Source organism: Tupaia chinensis, unplaced genomic scaffold, assembly GCF_000334495.1.
Source record: "Tupaia chinensis unplaced genomic scaffold, TupChi_1.0 Scaffold000037_18, whole genome shotgun sequence".
NCBI classification, from domain to species: domain Eukaryota; kingdom Metazoa; phylum Chordata; class Mammalia; order Scandentia; family Tupaiidae; genus Tupaia; species Tupaia belangeri.
Genome location: NW_006159476.1, coordinates 2,018,960 through 2,043,414, shown reverse-complemented (window position 1 = coordinate 2,043,414; position 24,455 = coordinate 2,018,960). Strand labels below are relative to the sequence as shown.

At 40.4% G+C, this 24,455-nt stretch overlaps 1 protein-coding gene and 1 pseudogene across 1 annotated transcript; both read left to right on the top strand.

The window, feature by feature from the left end:
* The first annotated feature begins 4,206 nt into the window (after positions 1 to 4,206).
* LOC102486227 (cytochrome P450 2G1) lies at positions 4,207 to 19,287 on the top strand. Its single transcript, XM_006140489.1, has 9 exons — positions 4,207 to 4,386; positions 5,198 to 5,360; positions 6,477 to 6,626; positions 9,008 to 9,168; positions 9,425 to 9,601; positions 11,772 to 11,913; positions 16,856 to 17,043; positions 17,150 to 17,291; positions 19,106 to 19,287. Exons 1-9 carry the CDS (start codon positions 4,207 to 4,209, stop codon positions 19,285 to 19,287), a joined length of 1,485 nt encoding a protein of 494 aa, XP_006140551.1.
* A 3,626-nt stretch (positions 19,288 to 22,913) lies between these two features.
* On the top strand, positions 22,914 to 23,192 carry LOC102485802 (HIG1 domain family member 1A, mitochondrial pseudogene; annotated as a pseudogene).
* Positions 23,193 to 24,455: the final 1,263 nt, after the last annotated feature.

The window sequence follows — 24,455 nt, the reverse complement described above, 5'->3', positions numbered from 1 at the left end:
AAGAAAGAAAGAAAGAAAGAAAGAAAGAAAGAAAGAAAGAAAAAGAAAGAAAGAAAGAAAGAAAGAAAGAAAAAGAAAGCAAGCAAGCAGAAAGAAAAAAAGAAAAATACAAGCTCTGGTGTGCTGTGATTCTATGCTAGAACTCCAAGCTGGAGTTCTAACGGAAGAGGAAATGCAGAAAAGAAGTAGGGGTAGGTATAAGTACAAGGATGACTCCCAGAGGGTACATGAGATTATGGCTTTAAATTCATTGACACAGAAATTATGGGAAATAACAAATTATTACTGTCATTTTTAGATATTTTTTATTTAGTTTAAAATTTCTCCTATGAGTCACAGAGACAAAGAGGCAGGCACTCAAGACAGATAAATGGATTGAAAAAGTGTGGGACATAAATACTATGGAATACTACTCAGCCATAAAAACAATGAGACCTTGGCATTTGATAGAAAGTGGATGAATATGGAAGATTAAATGCTGAGCAAAGGAAGCCAAACTATGAAATAGAGACAAATGTAGATTTTTGCTATAGGATACGTGTGTTCACTGGAGAGAAAGAGAGACAGAAAGCAAGAAATCACCATGGGAGTGGCCACACCTCAATCCCTTCTCTTCCATTTTCCTCTCAGGATTTTGAGCATGCATACACACACACACACACACACGTTTGAGCAGTCATGCACACACACACACACACACACACACACACACCTGGCATGAGTTTAAGCAGCTGAGTCCAAGACTCGAACCACAGACAACTACATGGGAGTCCAGTGACATAACCATTACACCATCTGCTGGTCCCTATTAAGTGTCACCTTTGTGCTAAGCAGTGAGATGTGTGCTTGACAGGCAGAGTGTCTTGTCATTCAAACAGGCAGAGCATGTGGTCAGAAATTACTCAAATCAGGATCAGCAATTAACGTAATGGCTATGTGGCTGAACTCCCATGTAGTCAACCGCGGTTCGAGTCCAAGACCCGGTGGCTTAAACTCACGCCAGGCGCGTGTGCATGCGTGCCTAAGATCCCGAGAGGAGAATGGAGAAGGGATTGTGGTGTAGCCAACCCCCCTGGGGGGTGATTTCTCACTTTCTGTCTCTCTCTTTCTGGTGAGTGCATTCACCCTATAGCAAAATCCCCTCCCAAAGAAAGAAAAAAAGAAAAAAAATTACTCAAATCACCTTAAAGGAAGTGTTCTTATAACCTAGAGATACTGGATGGGCATTGCATATTCTGTGAAACTCCCTGAAAGGTTGTGCACTGTTGGGGAATATCTTGAATACAAGGAGAAAAGGCATTCAGATGTTTAGAGTGCCTGGAAATATAACTCTTGTTGCCATCTGGTTTAATACATCAATCCATATATGACTGAGAAAAAAATTTATATTTCAGAGGTATTTAAATGTCCCCCAGTATTTCTTTTCTCCTTATTCCATAATAATGGAATTCTACCCATGCCACCTGCTGGCTCCTTATTGTTTATTTTATAAATTTAATCTCTGTATATCACTACAGCTTGTAAATTTAACTTACCCAACATGAATGCACTTCACATCTGTCCAGTTGAAGATATCATATATGTTATCATCAAGAGATAATCCTCCATTTCTGTGTCCCTTAAATATCTTGCCTCTCTATTTTTCTCCTTGATTCCTTTCCTCTCATTCTCCCCCTCTTCCCCCCTCTTCCTACACTGTCTCCAGCATCCATAATCTTTTTCCATTTTTTCCATGCTTCTGTAGCCACTAATCTTTCTATTTGAGTCATGAGGGGTGTGTGTGTGTGTGTGTGTGTGTGTGTGTTTTAGAAGGATAGGGTCACTTTGTCTCTTGACTTTTCTCGTTTCTCTCCTCAATCATATGTTACCCTCTCAGTCTCTGTCTCATGGAAACTTTGTTCCCTGTCCTTTTAGTATTCTATCTATATATTTCTTTAATTTTCCTTTCTTAAAAAGTTTCTTTCTGGGACCAGTGGATGGCATGATTGTTACATCACTGAACTCCCACGTAGTCAACCATGGTTTAAGTCCTGGACCCGGCAACTTAAAACTCACACTGGGTGTATGTACATGTGTGCCCAAAATCCCAAGAGGAGACTGGAGGAGAAGGGACTATGACATGGCTATCCCCCCTGAGGGATGATTTCTTGTTTCCTGTCTCTCTGTCTCTCCAGTGAGCACACACACCCTATAGCAAAAATCTTTTCAAAAAATAAAATAAAAACTTCTTTCTTGGGCTAGTTGGTGATGTGGTGGTTAGGACAGCTGAATCCCTAGCCTCTGTCAGCCTTGGATTGTGGGCATGCATCTCTGGCATGTTCAGAGAGGTCTCTGGATGCAAACTTATAACCTTTCATTTGGGTCCACCTTACAGAGTGTTGCATTACTGCTGAATCACTGTTTGGCCCTTATATTTCTTTTTGTCTCTGTATCTTCTTTGGTATTTATCTTTGAGTCACTGACTATCTCACTCGCTCTATCTCTCTTTGATTGCTATTCTGATCTCACTCTGGTTCTGTTTCTCTGCACCCCTTCTCTCTTCATTCCTCTCAGTCTTGGTCTCTATCTCTATCGCATGAAACCTGGTACAACCTGCCTGTCTCTGTCTTAAGTTCTCTGACATTATTTTTCCTTTTCCACTTGCTTCCAGTCTTCAGTTCAAATGCCTTCACTCTTGGCTTCCTTTCTGGAAGTGGGATGGTGAGGGCTCAGGAGACTTTCCCTCTCACCTCTTGTACAGTGGGAAGACCATACGCATTGTTCCCAACACCATGACACACATCACCACAGCATAATTAAGAGACTAACCCTGAATGGATGTAAATATGTGTGAGGGAAACAGAATGGGGGTGGGGGGTAAGACCATCAAAGGTAATATCCTAGAGATGAATCTCTACTCCAAGAAAGACATCCTGGAAACAGATTCAGCACCTGGATGGTGGTGCTGTATGAATCAGTCAGATTTCCCAGAATTCCCACCACTTCTCTCAGACACAGAATGACTCACCTTAGCTAACCAGATCCTATTCCCAAAACTGCAGGTTCCCTAAGGGATTCAGTTTCCAAATCCGAGAATCCAGACACGTGAGAAGGGCATAGGATTTTATTTAACAATATATATGGGTGGGACATAATACCCAGGAATTTTGTTTTCAGACAGTAAAGAAGATTTGAAAATATTTGATACAAAAAGAATTGAGAACCACTTATAATTATTTTTATTTTTTTGGCTATAAAGCACTAGAGAGAGAGAGAGAGAAAGAGCAAGAACTCACCCCCTACCCCCAGTGTGATGTGGTTATGTTGCAATCCTTCTTCCCATTCCCCCTTCTTATTGGGATTTTGGGCACACATGATTTTTTTAAGCTGCCAGGGCCGGGATTTAAACCATGCTTGACCATGTGGGATTTGTCTCCCTTAACTACTGAGTTACAGGGCCAGCCAGGGGACCACTAATTTAAATTATTAGATAGAGTTGGGAGTTAGCAGGTGACATGATGGTTAAGGCACTGGATTCCCAAATGGCCAACCATGGTTCAAGTTCTGGACCCAGCAGCTTGAAAATCATGCTGGGCACATGTGAATGCATGCCCAAAATTCTGAGGAAGAATAGAGGAGAAGGGATTGTGGTGTGGCCATCCACTTGGGAGATGATTTCTCAGTTCCTTCTCTCTCTCTCTCTCTCTCTCTCTCTGGCAAGCTCACACACCCTATGGCAAAAACTTAAAAATAAGTTAATTAATGTCATCCCTAATTAAAGGATGAAAAAAGGAATTATTCCTGTTGTCTATCAAGACTTTCTTTAAAAAATGGGGGGAACCCAGTGAAGAAAAGATGGAGCTAAAACTTGAACCTAGATTCCCTGAATCCTAAACTCAATAGCTTAAAGAGATATTCAACTGCCTCCCATACTCCACTAAGAAATGTTAAACCAGGGGTTGGGCTGAGAAAGAAAAACTAAAGGACTAGAAATATAAAGAAAGGGAATGGCCCCAGTAGATTTTGCTGGGTGGATTCCATTCATCTTTATTCAGATGGGAGATTATAGGTTATATAACAAGTTCCTAAATAAAGCAATCTCTTTTCTGATTGTATACACCCTGAAAACTCAAATCCCAGGGTATTCAGATGTTGGTATAAAATGATCTCCTAAAACCTATTTAGGCAGGACCTGGCCCGCAGGACGCAATCCTTTCACCTGGCACCATGGAGTTAGGAGGGGCCTTCACCATCTTCCTGGCACTCTGTTTGTCTTGCCTGTTCATCCTCATTGCCTGGAAACAAAGGAACAAGGGGGGAAAGCTTCCCCCGGGCCCCACACCAATACCTTTCCTGGGGAACCTGCTGCAAGTTCGCACTGACGCTACCTTCCAGTCTTTCATGAAGGTGAGTCTGTCAGCCTCCTCTCACAGGGCTAGAAGTAATTCATCCTAAACCCAGATATACACAGAGCCTTATGGTTTCCAAAACATAGAGTCTTGAAAACACAGACTTTGTAACCTTAGCATTCTGAAATTTCAGAATCTTAATGTATTGGAAACAAATTCTTAGCACATTGAAATAAGACTCCCACAATCTTTGAGGTTCAAAATGACGTTACCTTATATCCTTAAAGACAGGACTCTAGTATGCAGGTTGTCTAAGAACTTTCTTTAAAAAGCTTCATTTTAGAGAAGGCAGGAGACCCTCTGTGGGGTTCTCATGCTGCAATCCAACCACACTCTCAGTTGGCCAAGATGACAGGCACACACACGTACACCCAGCATGCTCAAGGAGGTCCTAGGATGCAAACCTAGGACCTTTCCCTTGTGGATGAAGTTGTGTTACTCCTGTTCTATTCCTGGTCCTGTCTTTGAACTTTGAGACTCAGTATCATAAACTCTCAATTCTAGAAAGTTAGCATTTCAGAGAGATTAGATCTTGGAGTTTATCTAATCTAGTCCATCTTTTTAAAATAAGGAAACAAGACTGTTGGGGTATGTGTCGGGGGAGGAGTTGTGGAATTTTTCCCCCCAGGATTACAACAGCCAACACGTCTATTCCTTTTTCCCAATAGATCTCCCAAGCCCAGGACTTACCAGTATTAATTATTTCCACATTTATATACTTCTGAAATCTCCATCCTCTAAAACCCTTTATTGATTTACACTCGGTAGTCCAATCTGCCTCCTCTTCTTGTATCTTCTTTCACTCCCAGCTCAGAGAGAAATATGGCCCTGTGTTCACTGTGTACATGGGTCCCCGGCCAGTAGTTGTCTTATGTGGACATGAAGCAGTTAAGGAAGCTTTGGTCGACCAAGCAGATGAGTTCAGTGGCCGTGGAGAACTGGCTTCAGTAGAACGAAACTTCCAAGGTCATGGTAGGTAACAACAACAAAACCAAGAATCATTATTGTGCATTTCTTACGTTAACGGGTTCTTTGGTAAATTCTCTGCATGAATGATTGCATTGAATCCTTTGAGAAAGCTGAGGGTGAAAAGGGTTGGGTAATATCACACAGGTAAGCAGTAAGGCCACTTAATTTGAACCCAAACCCAAACCATCTCACTCTAAAATACTGCTAAGTTATTTCTGTTCTTATATCTAATAGGTTAGTGATATTCTTTGTGGACCCACTGAAGCTCTCATATCCAACCCTTCTTATCTTTCTACACAGACACACGTACCTAACCCATATATCTCTGCCTACTTCATTTAAATAGATCCCTGTCTAGTGTTACCCACACGCCCTCTCTAACTACCTGCATCCCTCAATCCTAAACAGAATCTTCCTATTTTTTCATCATCCCACCCTTCTGTCTATTCCTACACCCTTTCTACTTTCTATCCATTAAGCCATAAATCCATCAAAACCTGTTCACTAAATATTCCTTTTGTACAAATGTCTTTGCATTCTATTGAGTTGTCAGAAAAGTTATGATGTATTTTTGGCATAGAAAAACAGAAAAATACGTCATGGCTTTTCTGATGACCCAATATCATCTCTCAGTATATATTTATCAATGAACTTTCCACTTAACCATCTGTTTATCATTGTGCTCATCCATTTATTAACCCTTCATCATTTATAGATATTTTAATCTATCTATTCATCCTTCCAACCATTAACCATCCATCTCAAACCATTCATCCATTCACTCTTTGCCCATCCATCCATTCATCATTCCAAGTCATAAATCTTGCTACCATTCATCCAGTTATTTATCCAATTCCAGACATCTGTCCTATAAGATACTCTCCCTTGATCTCTCCCAGTCATTCCTAGCCTGATTCCCTTTTCCTCCAGATCAGTCTGGACTGTTTTTGAGGTCCTGTGAGGAGAGAATCTTAATCTCCTCACTGAACCTGAAAGGTTTGGAGGAGCTCCCTCAAGAGTAGAGTTCAGAGCATTCATAAGGTGTCTCCATTCTTGTCTAGTAGAGTTGAACACAGGACATGGGGGAGGGGCAGGAGCCTGACACTGAGACTCTGGCAGGTGTGGCTCTGGCGAATGGAGAACGATGGAGGATTCTCCGACGCTTCTCTCTGACCATCCTTCGGGACTTCGGGATGGGAAAGCGAAGCATTGAGGAGCGGATCCAAGAGGAGGCTGGCTTCCTACTGAAGGAATTCCGAAAGACCAAGGGTATGGGGGCCACAAGGAGGAGGGCTACTAGACAACTGGGTGGTTATGGAGACTTCAGTCATGAGAAGATGAGTCTTGGTGAGAGAAAATTCTAGAATGCAAGAGGGTGAAAATTATTAAGGATTTGCAAAGATTTCCAACCAGATTCATGTTAAAAATGTACATAGAGGGACAAGCAGATGGTCTAATGATTACATCACTGGACTCCCACATAGGCAAACACGGTTCAAGTCCCCAGCGACTTAAAACTTACTCTGGGCATGTGCGTGTGTGCTAAAAATCCTGAGAGGAGAATGGAGGAGAAAGAATTGTGGTGTGGCCATCCTCCTTGAGAGGTGATTTCTCGCTTCCTGTTTCTGTGTCTTTGTCTCTCTGGCAAGCACACGTGCCCTACAGCAAAAACTTCTCCAAAAAAATGTACATTAGAGACCACTGTCCAGAAACTTTAATTGGTGTAGCTCAAGAAGTCTATTAATTCCTAATATTATACATAAACTTTGGCAATATGTGAACTTGTGACTTTTTCTGGAGACAGGATCATATTTCGTTATATTTATGTATTTCTAGTGTGGTAAAAAATAACATAAATAACATCTTAACCATTTTTATATCACTGTTTAGTGATGTTAAGTATATTCACATTGTTGTAAAACAAATCTTCAGAAATTTTTTGTCTTGAAAATCAGAAATCCTGTACTAATTTTATTATATTTTAAAGAAGTCCAATCTCTACCCAGAAACAGGATATGAAAACACTGGAGTCACAGAGGCTGATAAATACAGAGATATATAGATAAAAATATTAAAAGTAGAGATACGTTTCTCTAAATGAGAAGTTCCTCATCCATGAGTTATTAAGAGGATTTACAGAAGGCTTTTAATATTCATAAATCCCAAGAAATTACTTGTAAAATTATATAGCTGTGAATATGTTCATTGTTCTGGAGAATCTCTGGCAAGCACACGTGATCTGGCTAGAATATTGTTTTGTAGATGGTACAGATGAGGTCTAGGAGAACATTTTTTTTCATTTGTTTAAAGGCATGTGTGCACACCAGGGAGAGAGAGAAAGTGAAAAAGCATCCTCGCCCCCCCCCGGGGGGTGGCCACACCTTAATCCCTTCTCCTCTCAGGATTTTGGGCACGTATTTTTTAAACTGCCAAGTCTGGAGTTTGAACCATGTAGTTGGCCATGTAGAATTCAGCTGTCTTAACCACTATGCCACCAGCTGACCTGGAAATGATTTTTTTTTTCATTGTCAGAGGATGTGGGCACTTAACAGAGAGAGGGCATCCCCCAGTGGGGCATGGTTATGCTGCAATCCTTTTTCCTTCATTTTTCCACCACCAGGGCTAGATTTGAACTTTGGCTGGCCATGTGGGATCCGACTATGCACAGGGCCTAACTGCTATGCTATGGGGCCAGCCTGCCAGTGATTTTTGTAATACTCCAAATGAAATCACTGGTAGAGCTAGACAAAATCCAGGCATTCTTCTTTTTCTTTTTTAATATGTCCCTTACTACCATCTTTCTCCAAAATTTGTGACTCTCCACCACAAATACATTTAAGTATTGATAACAAAAACATGATTAATTATAAATAATAATAATAATTCTAAAAATAATGATTAAGCTCTGCCAGTATTTTTTTTCTTTTCAAATTTTATCCATTCATTTCTTCCATGAGAGAGAAAGAGAGACACACACATAGAGAAACAGGTGTCCCAACAGGGTATCCATGACACGATTTACCTCCAGCCTCAACCAGCCTGAATCACAGGCATGGGTGTCCCAAGGCCCAGGACTCCTATGTGAGTACAGTTGTATTATTGCTGCACCACCATCTGACCTTCCACCAGCATTTCTTAAGTGCTTGCTACATGCCAGCCACTGTACTAAGCACTCTACAGAAATAATTACCCTGAATCTTTATGATCCAATGTAGTGGTTTCTAAACCACTCTTCAGATTGGGAAATCTAGACCCAAAGACAAAAATTAAGCAATTCAGGTACCAGCAGTTAGTGTAATGGCTATGTCGCTGAACTCCCATGTAGCCAACTGCGGTTCGAGGTCCGGACCTGGTGGCTTAAACTCACGCTGGGCATGCAAGATCTCGAGAGGAGAATGGAAGAGAAGGGATTGCAGCATGGCCATCCCCCCTGGGGAGTGATTTCTTGCTTCCTATCTCTCTCTTTCTGGCTGGCTGGCGAGCACATGCACCCTATAGCAAAAGCTTCTCCAAAATAATAATAATAATAATAATAAGTAATTCATACTTGCTCTTAATCAGTAGAGCCAGGACTCAAATCTATGACTGAGAAATTCCACACCCCATATTGCTAATCACTGCCTCCAACATGGAGAATTTCCATCATCCAGGTGCCCCCATAGAGCCTACCTTCTTCCTGAGCCGCACCGTCTCCAACGTCATCAGTTCCGTTGTCTTTGGAAGCCGCTTTGACTATGAGGACAAGCAGTTCCTGAGCCTGCTGCGGATGATCAATGAGACTTTCATCGAGATGAGCACCCCCTGGGCACAGGTGCTCACCAGCCACCCCTCTGCTTGTCCCTCAATCTCAGTTTACTAAGCACCTACCTATTCCTCACTTAACCTCCCCCCCCATAACCCAGGAGGCAAGTGTCAGTATGCTCGAGTTTCCAAGAAGTAAAGGGCCTCACCCAATTCTCAGATCCACCATTACCTGGACTTTGGTCCCAGCTGTCTGACTCCAGACCTAGCCCTTGCTGGCCTCTGGTGCCCTTTGCTGACAAATCCCTTTTGCCCATTCCTCACAGCTATACGACATGTACTCTGGAATCATGCAATATTTGCCAGGAAGACACAATCACCTCTACTACTTGATAGAGGAGCTCAAGGACTACATTGCTTCCAAGGTCAAAATCAATGAAGCATCCTTTGATCCCCAAAACCCTCGGGACTTCATTGACTGCTTCCTCATTAAGATGCACCAGGTACTCCTCCTCCATCCTCCATCCTCTCCTCATCCCCTACTGTCAGTACCTATGAACTTTGCAAATGCTGGAAACAAAAGAGCCAGTGTTATTTCATAGGGTTTACTTTTTTAAAACATTTATTTCTGGGGCCAGCAGGTGGCATTTTGGTTAAGGACACTGGATTCCCACATGGCAGACCGTGGTTTGAGTCCCAGACCTGGTGGCTTGCTTTCTCACTTTCCCTTTCTCTCTCTCTCTGTCTCTCTCTGATCAAATTAAAAAGTAATAATAACAAACGGAATTAAATGAATAAATTATTTTTTAAAAATAAATAAAACATTTTTTTTGGGAAAGAGACCACCGACAGAACACGCTCATATCAAGATCCACTCACAGTCTCAGCCAGCCCAGATCATGTGTGTGCCACATATTCAGAGAGATCCTGGGACATGAACCTAGGACCTTTCCCACGTGGACTCAGTTGTCACCACTGCACACCAGCCCCTCACATGGTTTACTTTATCTATGGATAAGATACACAGAAACTGTAAAAGTATAAACGCTTACATCTTTGAAATAAACTTTGGAGGCCAGCAAGTGGCATGGTGGTTAAGGTATTGGATTCCATGTGGCTGACTCCATAGTTCAAGTCCTGGACCCAGTGGCCAGTAAAAGCACACCAATCTCATGCACATGTGTGCCCCTGGACTTGTTTTCCCTAAACCCTGAGAGGAAAATGGAGAAGAGATTGTGGCATAGCTATGCTCCCTAGAGGGTTATTTCTCATTTTCTCTCTCTCCCTCTCCTTCTCTCTGGTGAGTACACACATTCTCTGGCCAAAATCTAAAAATAAAATAAAGTAAGAATAAATGTTGACTCTGGAAATGTTAGGTGCATGGAAATCTAAAATATTACAGCTTTCTAATCATAACCATAACCATAGAAAAATAAAATAAATCTCAAGAATCTTAAAATTTGAGAAACTGAGAAGCTTGAAGTCTTTAAACTTAAGAAATAAAATTTGAAGTCTTAGGGGCCAGCAGATGGCATGGTGGTTAAGGCACTGGACTCCCACATGGCTAACCATGGTTTGAGTCCCAGGCTTGAAAATTATGCCAGGCACATGTGCATACATGTCCAAAACCCTGAGAGGAGAATGGAGGAGAAGGGATTGCAGTGGTAGCCACCCTCCCCAGTAGGGTGATTTCTCACTTTGCTTCTCATTGTCTCTCTCTCTGTCTCGGGCAAGTGCATGCACCCTATGACAAAAACCTTAAAAAACAAAAAAGTTCAGTCTTAGGGATGTAAAAATTTAGAAGCATATATATGTACATATGTTTTACCAGATGGCACATGTGTCTGCCAGAGAGAGAGAAAAAAGAGAGAGAGAGGAAGTAAGAAACCATTCCCCATGGGCGATGGCCATGCTACAATCCTTTCTCCTCCATCTCTCCCTACTCCTGAGATTTGGGGGATGCACACACATACACCTGGCATTCTTAAGCTGGCAAGTCCAGAACTCCAGTAACACAGCCAGCCATGCGAGATCCAACCGCCTTAACACCTTGCCTCAAGATGGCCCGTAATTTATATTTTTTATATTACAGAAACTAAGCACTTGGTAGTTTAAAAATATAGACTCCAGGGACCAGCAGTTAGCATAAAGGCTATGTCGCTGGACTCCCACGTAGCTGACCACAGTTCACGTCCCGGACCCGGTGGCTTAAACTCACGCCAGGCGCGTGTCCGTGCATGCCCAAGATCCAGAGAAGAGAATGGAGGAGAAGGGATTGCAGCTAGGGGGTGGTTTCTCGCTTTCTATCTCTCTGTCTCTCTCTCTCTCTGTCTGGTGAGCGCACACGCCCTATAGCAAAAACTTCTTTAAAAAAAATAAAGAAAAAAATATATAGACTCCAATGTCTAAAACTTCCAATCTTACAAGGCACCCTGTTTACTTTTCCTCCTATTGTCCCCACTGTTCAGTCCACTCCAACCACTGGCCCCTTCTCTGCTGTTCCTCATGTCAGACATGCACCTGTCTCCAGACCTTTGCTCTGGCTGTTTCTTCCTTCATATGTGGTTTATCCATACAGTACCTTTTCAAGAAAACTTATCTTATATTCTGGGATAAAATAAGAAAATAAAAACAGAAGCAGCTGATTTAGTTTATTATCCCTCTCACTTTCAGGATAAAAATAATCCCCACACGGAATTCAATCTTAAGAACTTGGTCCTCACCACTCTCAACCTCTTCTTTGCTGGCACAGAAACTGTGAGCTCTACACTACGCTATGGATTCTTGTTGTTAATGAAGCATCCTGAGGTAGAAGGTGAGTGTCCTCACTAAACTGCTTACCTGGCACTTCCCACTTCTAAAAGAAGGAAGACGTAATATCAAAAATGTAGATGCCTATGGCCTTCAATTCTTATTTTTTAAATTGACACTTAAGAATAGTATACATTTTCTGCCCAAGTGTCCACCAACAGGTGAATTGATAAATAAAATGTGAAATACACACACACACACACACACACACACACACACACACACACACATAATGGAATACTATTCAGCCATTAAAAAGAATGAAATCCTATCATTGAGGCAATATGGACAAGACTAGAGGACATTACATTAAGTGAATAAAAGAGACACAAAAAGAGAAATGCATTAGAGTCTTTACCCTTCAGAACCTCAGGATATGGAATCTCAAAATCCTTGGTATGAGAGGCCAGCTAACTCAATCATTCGTTTTCTATGGGTGCTATAATAAATGGCCAGAATCTTTGTTGTTTAAAGCACCACAAATTTATTATCTTATAGTTCTGGAGTTCAGAAGTCCTGACTGGCTTTTACTCAAATGAAATCAAGGTTGAATGTGTGATTCCTTTCTTTTTATAGTTTTTACTGCTGAATTCCTCAAATTCCTGAGTTTACAACTCTTCCTCTGTCTTCAAAGCCAGCAGCACAGCATCCTCAAATCTTTCTTCGATTCCATTGTCAAAGCTCCTTTTCTAATTCTGACTATTCTGTCTCTCTTTTTTTTATTTTTAGGTTTTTGCCATAGGGCATGTACACTGACCAGAGAGAGACAGAAAAAGGAAAAGTGAGAAATCACCTTTCAGGAGGGATGTCCACAATCCCTTCTCCATTCTCCTCCTGGAATTTTAGTAATGCACACACATGTGCCTGGTGTGATTTTCTTTTTTCTTTTTTGGAGAGGTTTTTGCTATACAGCACATGCGCTCGCCAGACAGACAAAGACAGAGAGCCAGAAAGCGAGAAATTACCCCCCAAGGGGGATGGCCACGCTGCAATCTCTTCCCCTCTATTCTCCTCTCGGGATCTTGGGCACGCATGCACACGTGCCCAGCGTGAGTTTAAGCCACTGGGTCCAGGACTTGAACCATGGTTGACTACATGGGAGTCCAGCAACATAGCCATTACGCCAACTGTTGGTCTCCCTGGTGTAATTTTTAAACCACCAGGTCCAGGACTCAAACTATAGTCAGCCATGTGGTAATCCAGCACCTGAACCACCATGCCACCTGCTAGTCCCTCTGTCTCTGTCTTACACCGACACATGTGATTATATTTAAAGCTAGTCTGAATAATCAAGGATAATGTCTCCATTTGGAAATGGAGATCCAGATCCCTAATTTAGTGGCATCTGCAGTCTCTTTTGTTACTCTAATATACATCGCATTCACAGAGATTAGGAGGTAATATCTATGAAGGGAATTATTTACCTGACTGCCCTGTCAAAATCAAATGTAATTCATGGCCAATAAATACAATCTGATCTGGTTTGGTAATTCCAATAATAGGTAATGTATTACTTGCTTAAGGAAAATCCCCAGTGTGGCCTCTCTCTCTACTAATGTGGTTCAAAATAAGTCAAAGGGAGAAGATTCCTCCATTCTGCTGAGAACAAGTTATTTCAGGAAATAAGAGAAATGAAGATTTTCTACTGACAATTCAGCCTCCAGCCCCCAGTCTTGAGTGGTAGGATGCCCCTCTATCCTCTCTGTCTCTCTCTGTCTCTCTCTGCCTCTCTCTGTCTTCTCATTTTTTATAATTTTTTCTTTTTAAAATTTTTTTTGCTTTTTAAAATATAATAATTAGGGGGGTTCTTCTCTCTCTGTTTTCTTATTCTCTTTCTTTTTATCTCATCACTTTGCTGCTCAATCTCCATTCACTGAGTGTCTAGACAGATCTAAGGGAATCATAACCAAATATCCAAATGCTATTAGGGTTAACGTATTCCTCAATACCCATTGAATCTGCTGCACAAAGGGATAACAACAGAACCACAAAGAGATTGCAGATCACCTCCTGCATGCTCCTGAACGCTCAGATTGAACTTCAAGAATTAGGAAGAAACACACAATCCATCAGATGACTAGAAATTACCACAGGGTCACAAGAAATATGAGAAAGCAAGAAAATGCCTCTCCTCCAAGAGAAAAGAATAACTCCTCTTCATCCACAGACAGTTCAATGGAAATCATGGAAATGTCGGATGAAGAATTTATAGTGCCAAAGTTAACAGAGATGCAAGAGAGACAACGAACTCCAGAAGAGGCAGGAGAATAGAACCGAGGAGTTCCAGGAGGTGAGAAAGTTCTTGCATGATCTGAAAGAGGAAACACATACAATAAAAAAGAATCAAACAGAACTGTTAGAGATGAAGACTGTAATATAGGAAATCAAAGCCTCCCTTGAAAGTATTAAGAGCAGACTAGGTCATATAAAAGATCAAATCTCAGATGTAGAAAATAGAATTTCTGGCCTAAAAATATCCACTACAAAGACTGAGAAAATAGTCCAAAAAGATTAGAATATCGAGAAATACTAGCTACCATCAAACATCCAAACATCCAGATAATTGGTATCCTAGAAGGCTTAGAGACTCATAAGGATAATCTATTCCATGAAATCCCGGAAGAAAACTTTTCAAAGCTAGAGAGGCATTCAAAGATCCAGACCCAAAAAATACATAGGACCCCAAGTAGAATCAACCCAAGAAAATCTTCTCCAAGACACATTATAGCCAGATTGACCAAAATCACAGACAAAGACAAAGTACTCAGACTGGCAAGAGAGAAATGACAAGTTACCTACAACTGATATCCCATCAGGCTAACAGCAGACCTCTCATTGGAAACAATGTAAGTAAGGGAAGAATGAGAAAATATATGCAAAGTGTTGAGTGAAAAACAATTTCAACAAAGAATACTATACCCAGCAAGATTATCCTTCATATGGAAAGAGAAGACAAGAACATCCTCAGATAAACAAAACCTGAAAGACTTTACCAACACCAGACCATTTCTCCAAGAAGTTCTGAAAGGAGTGCTATACCAGCAAAATTAAATACAGACACACAGAAATAAGAGTTACAAAAACATCTAAGAAAAGGGCTAATGGTAGGGACAAATCTGGAGTTGAATATTATCTTCCAGAAGTTAAACGGAAAGCTTGGACGACAACAGAAGTTAGATTTAGTACATGAGACTGAGCTGATGAAATAGAGTTTTATGGCTTTTGACTAAAACAATACTGATCTTTTTCTATGCTTTGTAGTCTGGGGGTAAGGATTTTTTTTCTCTTGAATTGTTGACAGATCCAGGTAACTACTATTTGAACAGAATCCTAACCTGCTTCCTGGCTTTAAGTCTTAAGCAAAGTTCTCTTAACATTTTTTGATTTTATTAAAGCTAAAACTGCCTTTCTTGAAATTAAAAAACATATTAATGGGGCCCAGCAGTTAGTGTAATGGCTATGTCACTGGACTTCTGGACTCAGTGGCTTAAACTCATGCCGGGCGCATGTGCATGCATGCCCAGGATCCCAAGAGGAAGATGGAGGAGAAGGGATTGCAGCATGGCCTTCCCCCCTGGGGGGTGATTTCTCATTTTCTGTCTCTCTGTCTCTCTCTGTCTTTCTGGCGAGTGCACATGCCTTCTAGGAGAACCTCTCAAAATAAAATAAAATAAAAAACATGTTAAAAAATACCTATTTAATGACCACAGTAAGCTATATAGCCTCAGCTAGGTGCTATTTTATAGTATATTAATTCTACTCAGTTTCATGCCTAAAGTCAAGCATTTGTTTACAGATACTTATATATCAGCTACTGAACATAGTTAGATCAATTAAGATATTTTGTTAGCCAATAAAATGTGGGAGAAAATAAAAAAGGAATAGAAAGCAACTGCAGATACCAGAGATACAGTGGGAGGAGAGTGGGATATGGCAGAAAGTGAGAAATGGGGGAGGGAGAATATATGTATATATGTTATATAATACATATATGTGTGTGTGTATATATGTATGTGTGTGTGTATATATATATATATGTATATACATATATATATACATATATATATATATATAAAACAAGAAATGGAAAATTATTTGTGATGATAACATGTGTGACTAAGCCACTATACAGTGTGTTCTGAATGGGAAACTGCATCTTGTATGCTGTGATGATGTTCAGTGAATGAATGCAAAATAAATATTTCATATAAAAATATTTCATATAAAAAAAGGTCAGGATTTCTCCTGGTGCAGATGATGAAGGACTCTACCCCATTTCTACTCAAAGTTTTCTGGTCTCACCTCTATTGTCTACATTGTCTTTTACTTATCTAAATGACCAAATATTGATGAGACATTTTCAATGTGCCGGGGACTATCCCACTTACTTGCATACTGAATTTTATGCAATGTTTACAACTCTATGGCCTTGGCAGGTCATCAAAGTCATTTTGCAGATGAAGAAATAGAGGCTCAGAAGGTGAAGTCATTTGTTCCAAGGTCACTCACCTGTAAATTGCAGAGAGGAGTAACTCCACCAACGGTGCTCTTGATCACTGCTTGTCATTTGCTTTAATTCTTCCTAGTTAATTATTGAAACTCTTCCCCGTTCTGTCAAAAATATGTGGTGTATCAAAGGCCAGCTGGCACAGCGCACTGCCCTGTCAGCCTTCCGTGGTTCCTCAGGCTTTCAAGTAAAAACCAAATATCCCAGCTGGCATTCAAGGTTCCAGGTTGTGTGCCTCCCAGTGTCTAATGCATATTTATTAAGTGCCACCCCTGTGACAATTGTTACATATAAAGAGATGACCCAAATGCACATGGCTTGTACCCTCAGAGCTCACTTTCTTATGGAGATAGAGATGAATGGCCCACCCTGGCTTCTCTAACAGAAACACTTCTGGCCCTTTCCTGTGTTCTCTGATATGTTTCATGGCTTCTTCCAGCCAAGATCTATGAAGAGATTAACCACGTAATTGGACCACACCGAATTCCAAGTGTGGACGACCGGGTCAAGATGCCCTTCACAGATGCCGTGATCCATGAGATACAGAGACTGACAGACATTGTGCCCCTGGGTGTCCCCCATCACGTCATCCGGGACACTCATTTCCGAGGTTACCTTCTTCCCAAGGTGGGGTTACACTCTCATTGTTGCCACTGCACCCCCTCCTTCTTCCAGATCCCTACCACCAGAACCTAATACCAATTTCTCCTGATTGCCTCCATCTTCACTCCAGGGCACAGATGTCTTTCCTCTTCTTGGCTCAGTCCTCAGAGACCCCAAATACTTCCGCTACCCAGATGCCTTCTATCCCCAACACTTCCTGGATGAGCAGGGCCGCTTCAAGAAGAACGAAGCCTTTGTGCCTTTTTCCTCTGGTAGGTTTCTATAGTCTAGCTTTCCCCCAGATAAATGCTAGATACAACCACTACCATTTGTATGTATTTGAAGTTCAAGTTAGAATGAGAGGCTGAGGACTACATCATAGAATCATAATATCCTAGAATCCCCAAATCAAGAATACTAAAATGATTCTGACCATTAAAAAAATTGTTAGAACAGTAATAGCATTAAAAAGAGGGTCAAAGAGACCAGCAGTTAGCGTAATGACTATGTCGCTGGGCTCCCATGTAGTCGACCGCAGTTCGAGTCCCGGACCCGGTGACTTAAACTCACACCAGGCGTATGTGTGTGCATGCCCAAGATCCTGAGAGGAAAATGGAGGAGAAGAGGTTGCAGTGTGACCATCCCCCCCAGGGGGGGTAAATTTCTCACTGTCTCTCTGTCTCTGTCTGTCTTTCTGGTGAGTGCACGCGCCCTATAGCAAAAACCTCTCCAAAAAAAAAGAAGGTCAAAGAACTTTTTCTTTTCAGGACCAAATAGAAAATGTTTCAGGTTTTGCCAATTGTACATTCACTATCTGATCTTCTTACCTCTGCCATCATATTACAAAAGCAGCTATCAATAATACGTAAATGAACACACACGTATATGAGCCTGAAAAACTTTTAAGGACAAAAATTTTTCACATATCATAAAATCTTACTCTTCAGACTCTTTTTAACCATTAAAATGCAAAAAGAATACCTAGTTTTCTGCCTGTATGAACATAAGCATCAGCGTAGATTTGCCCAACATGTGGTAGTTTGCCAATCCATGGTATAAAATAGTAAGCAGTAGCATTTTAAGTGTGTGTCCATTGGAACTAGGAGTCAAGGTAGTGACTGGAAAATTAAACTCCACTCCACCATTTACAAAGGAGTGCATTACTTCAGCTCCCCATCTGTGAAATAGAGATTAATCTCAAAAAAAATTGAAAGCCTAACAAACCATAAGCATAATTTAAGTGTGAGCTATCTTTTTTTCCCTTTCAGGGGTGGGAAGGCATCCTCCACAGAGTATGTGTCCTGTAGTCCTACAGCTTGTCAGATCCTGGTCACTTGCATGTGTCTGACATGTTCCAAGCTGACTTGTCCAGGGATTCGAAACACAGAGCCCATGTAGGGTCTGGTTTATCTTGAGCCTTACATTCCCACTGTGCCATGGAGCTGGCCCTCTTCCTCCCATCACCACCAATGTTTGATACTTAGTAGGGGTTTGATAAATCTTTAAGGAATTGAAATGAACAGAACCTTGAAATTCATGGATCTTTTAGAACCAATCCATCTTGAAATGGGATAAAATCTGAGCTGTGGAAGAAGTAGTTGCCGCTTAGTGAGCTCTCGTGTCAGGTCCTAGCTGAGTGTAGAATGTAGAAACCTACTGAGCTTATTTATTTATTTTTGGTTTTTGCCATAAGCAAGCACTTGCTGGAGACAGAGAGAGAGAGAGAAAGTGAGAAATCACTCCCACCCCTGGCAGGGATGGCTATGCCACAACCCCTTCTTCATTCTCCTCTCAGGATTTTGGGCATGCATGCACACACACCCAGTAGGTGGCACTGAGTCCAAGGCTAGAACCGCAGTTGGCCAAGCAGGAGTCCAGTGCCTTAACCCCCATGCCACCTGCAACCCATGCCCCCCGCCCATGGAACTTTTATAGAAACCCTATAAAATAATATAATTATGTATGATCCCTGAGATGCTGATGAGGCAGCTGATGCTCACTGAAGTGGTCAGGGCCAGATTGCTCCCCACATCCTCATTATCTGTGCAGGTGGGACCTACTCTTCTACCTTCCTCTGTGCTTGCAGGAAAGCGCATCTGCCTAGGTGAGGCCATGGCCCGCATGGAACTCTTTATCTACTTCACCTCCATCCTTCAGAACTTCTCTCTCAAGCCACTGGTGCCACCCGCTGAGATTGATGTCACTCCCAAGATCTCGGGTTTTGGCAACATCCCTCCAACCTATGAGTTATGCCTCATAGCCCGCTAAACACCTTCTACTGGGCAAGGAAGGAACCATGGAAGAACAGAGCTCTGCCCACACATTCATGTGGATCCATTCTTCTCATATTAATAATTTTTGCAACATCCTTAAGAGGCACATATAGTCATATAACTTCAATATCCAGTAGAAGAGCAATCAATACTCTGTCCAAGATTTTTGCCTAAGCCTACAGGTTTTATGTTCATTTGATCACCTTTGTCTAGATTTTTGTATGCACCAAATGCTTGTTATAGAGTCACTGTTTTTATGTTGTCCCTTTGTCTTCACCCTTATATGAACATGTATCCCTCAGTCTTTTCTCTTGATTCTCATCTTTACCCGCCAATCCCCAAAAAAAGTCAACAAAAAACTCAACTATTGTATGTACCATGTTTATTGCATATTGTATTTGATACCAACGTAGGGCACAACGAACAGCTTGTGATGGCCCTTTTGACTTCTTTTTTATTATCTTTTCTGCCAGTCCACTTCCAATGAGTTACCACTGGTTGGGTCACTCCATGAATACACCAGTTTCAACGATCGTTCTCATTCATTACTTGTACCCACCATCATCTTTTCATCTACTCCCAGTTCCAAATACTCCCCACTCCCTTTTCAAGATAATTCAGTTGCTCATAGCTTCTAGTATTCTACTTTGAAGTGCTATAAATTTGGTCAGCTGATGAACACTTTTCCTCATATTGAATTTATCAACCAATATTTATTATTTTAATTTTTTTATTTTTAATTAATTAATTTACATTCATTCCCTGAGCATCATCACAGCACACAAAATGTGATTTCCCATCCAGAATATACTGCATAGTGGCTTAACAATATCTGTTATCGTCAATAATTTTCCATTTCTAGTTTCATATATATATACACACACACACACACACACACACACACAGATAAATATATTTCTCATCTTCTGCCATTTACGACCCTCCTTCCACACTATCTCAGGTGTCTACAGTTGTTTTCCATTCCTTTTCCCCCCACATTTTATTGATTCACATTTCTTAAATAATCTATTTTCAATAGCAAGTTCAGCTGGTATATACATATCTGTGAAGACATGTCTGACTTTAGGCATGAAACTCTGAGTGGAGTTAATATGCTATAAGGTAACACCTGGCTGATGCTATATAGCTTACTATGGTCATGAAATAGGTATTTTTAATATATTTTTAATTTTAAGAAAAGAAATTTTACCTTTAATAAATCAAAGAAATGCTAAAGAACTTTGCTTTATTAAAACCTGAGGCCAGGAAACAGGTTAGGATTCTGTTCAAATAGGAGATATATGAACCCATCTACAGCTTAAAACAGGACAAAAATCCTTAAAACTGGAAAACAAAGCCTAGGAGAAAATCAGTGATGTTTTAGTCAAAAGTCAAACAATTCTGTTTCACCAGTTCAGTTTCATGTACTTAATCTATCTTCTGTTGTGGTTCAATCTTCCCAATTAAATTCTGGGATATAATATTCAGCTCCGGACTTGCCCCTATGATTAAATTGGCCATTTTCTGAGTTTTTGAACTCTTATTTCTGTTTGTGTATGTACTTCATTTTCCTGATATAGCACTCCCTTGAGAACTTCTTGGAGATCTGGTGTGGTGCTGGTAAATTCTTTTAGGTTTTGTTTATCTGAGAATGTTCTTGTCTTTTCTTCCCATATGAAGTATAACCTTGCCGGGTACAATATTCTTGGTTGAAAATGCTTTTCCCTTAATGCTTTGAATATATTTTCCCATTCTTTCCTGGCTTGCATTGTTTCCAGTGAGAGGTCTGCTATTAGTCTGATGGGATATTCTTTGTAGGTAACTTGACATTTCTCTCTTGCCAATCTTAGTATCTTGTCTTTGTGGTTTTGGTAATAAAAATTATTACCATTTATATTACTATCATTTAACTGTGAAAGACTATATGTATCTGTTGCTCTTCTTAGCATTTTCATGTCAGGTTTTCAGCATTCCCCTAATAAGAATTTCTCATACTGCTCCCCCATGAGATATAGATATCACCTTTTTTTTTCAAACTTTGTAAATTTAATGAGCCAGAAATAGTGACATATTGTGGTATAAAATTTAGTTGCTTTCATGTGTTCTTATGCTTTACATTTATACCTTTATGAGTTGTCAATTTATTTTTTTAGAATTACTTATTTAATTTTATTTATCATTATTTTTTTTAATTTGCTATAGGATTACCTGTGCTCACCAGAGAGAGAGAGTGATAAAGCAAGCTGCCAGGTCTGGGACTTGAACTGTGGTCACCTATGTGGGAGTCTAGCACCCTATAATCACCATGCTACCTGTGGGCCTTTTCGATTTATTTTCTTATACAGGTACCTAGTCTACATTCAGAACTTTTAAATAGAGATAGAGACAAAGAGAAAGAGGCATTTTTCACAGGTCTCATCATACCGTAATTCTCCCACCTCAGCCTCCCAGTTAGGATTATAGCCCTGCAATGCCATGGTCAACACATCTAGGTTGGCACAAAATTCTAACCTTGGCCTGCGGGGTGACTCCAGCATATCACCCATGGTCCCATATTGCCTGTGCCACCACAGCTGGGCCTACATTCAGAATTTTCTTCATTGATTCTATAAGCTTGTTGTGAAATGAATATGTTAACCTCCATTTTGGTTGTTGGCTTAAGAGACTTCAGTTTATGCTCTTGCCCCTGAATTTTGATTTTATTTATTTATTTATTTTGCCAGAGAGCATGTGCACTTACCAGACAGAGACACAGAGAGGGAGTGGGCGAAAGCATCCTCCACATGGGGTATGGTCATACCACAATCCTTTCTCTTCCATCTCTTCACTCTGTCAGGATTTGGGGCATCCACACACATGTGCCTGGCATGCCTTTCAAGCCACACCAGTCGGGACACCAATCACTCAGTAGGTCAAGTGGGATCCAGCTCCTTTAACCACCAGGACCCAAAACCAGTCCTCAATTTTTGGGGGGAAGGGAGACAAGAAAACTATTTTTTATAAAATTGGGGGGGGGATTTGTCTAATTATATCTAATTTTAGTAATACCTTCTCTTCGTACATACTTTTGGACTCAAGTATTACACTTTAAGAAGTGTACAAGATAGATTACAAAAGTATTCAACAATACTTTTTTTAAGAATTATTTCATGTTATTTATTCAGTCATCTATTTTAATTTGACTAGAGAGAGACATAGAGAGAGAGAGGAAAAGTGAGAAAGCAAGCCACCAGGTATGGGACTCAAACCGTGGTTGGCCATGTGGGTGTGTCCAGAGTCTTAACCACCATGCCACCTGCTGGTTCCCAACAATACTTATTTTTTAAAAAAAGGGAAGAGCTCTATACAGAGATAGATTCTTTAAAAAAGGAATCAAACAGAACTTCTGAAGATACAACAGAGAAAATTGATACCTCTCTTGAAAGTATTAACAAGAGATTAGACCACGCAGAATAAATAATTTCCATGCTTGAAGATAAAATCTCCAATTTAGTCCTAGTTACCAAAAAGAATGAAAAAAGAACCATTAAAAGTGAGGACAGCAGAGAAGCCGGTTGGAGTGTGAGTGGTTTTGTTTCTCCAGAAACTAACAGAAATTCTCAGGGAGATTCTTCAGTCACTATGTCAACCAAAAAGGCTTCTCTCCCTTCATATGATGAAGATCAGGGATCCAAACTTATCCAAAAAGCTAAAGAGGCACCATTTGTGCCTGTTGGAATGACAGGTTTTGCAGCAATTGTTGCATATGGACTATACAAATTGAAGAGTTGGGGAAATACTAAAATGTCCATTTACCTGATCCACATGTGTGTGGCAACCCTAGGCTTTGTTGTGGAAGCAATGACTCTTGGTATGGGCTATCCCATGTATCAGGAATTGTGGGCTATACCTAAACCTTAGAGAAAGAGATGCTATCTTGGTCTACATGGATGTGCTTGCTTTAGTTAGACATCTCATATTGAGATTACATGTTTGTGTCAAAAACAAATCATTTGATGGGTTCAGATAAGGTATTTTGAATATTGGCTTCTTATCTCACAGACCTGATTTGCCTTGTGACCAAAATTATAAGTGACTAATTCACTAGCTACGTCATTCAGGAAAGTCAAGTTAACATTATAGAAACCTGTCACCCAAATGTGCTCTGTAGTGTTAAAATCTCCACCTTCTTAAACCCTTATGAAACTAGTTCTAAAGATGACTACAGACTAACCTTGAAGTACTACCAGTTTGCTGCAGAATATCTCCTGCTTTGGGTGTTATGCAGGAGTCTTGTTTATCCCAGCTAATTTAACCTTTCTCTGTGTGCCTTGTGGTCTCATTGTGTACTTCAGGTTTTAGGATGGTTGGCTCTTGGAGAACTGTTTTGAAAGAGTGCATGGACTATAATTTGTAAAGCCTCCTTTAAGTGATGTGTATATGTGTTTAAACCAAACCTAGAAAGCTTGCAGTGGGACTGCAGAGTAGTATTTATCTTATAATCACACTTGTAAACATGAGAAAAACTTAATTATGAATTCTATGTGAGCTCTTTTTTTTTTTTTTTTTTTTTGAGAGGTTTTTGCTATAGGACAGACAGAGACAGACAGAGAGATAGAAAGCAAGAAATCACCCCCAGAGGGGATGGTCACGCTGCAATCCCTTCTCCTTCATTCTCCTCTCGGGATCTTGGGCACGCACACACACGCGCCCGGTGTGAGTTTAAGCCACCAGGTCCGGGACTCGAACAGCGGTCAACTACGTGGGAGTCCAGCGACATAGCCATTATGCTAACTGCTGGTCCCTAGTTTAGCTCTTTTGTAATTGCAGAATTATATTTTTGACACTTTTAGATTAGAATAATTTTTAAATGTCATCTTGGAATAGAAATATGTATTTTAAGTATGAACACAAAGCTAAATGGAGAATACTTTTTAAATGTATGCAGTATATTTCTTTTCTCTGTAAAACAAAACATATTACCTATAATGAAAGTGATTAATGATTTATAAGCAAGCTGGATTGGTCTGACATTATATATAAACTTTGATATACTACAGAATGCTTTATTGCACTTGTGAAGTTCTCTTGTCTAATCTGAATTTACATTCCATGGTGATAACATTATATATATATATATAGAGAGAGAGAGAGATAGATGTAGATATATAATGTCAGACCAAT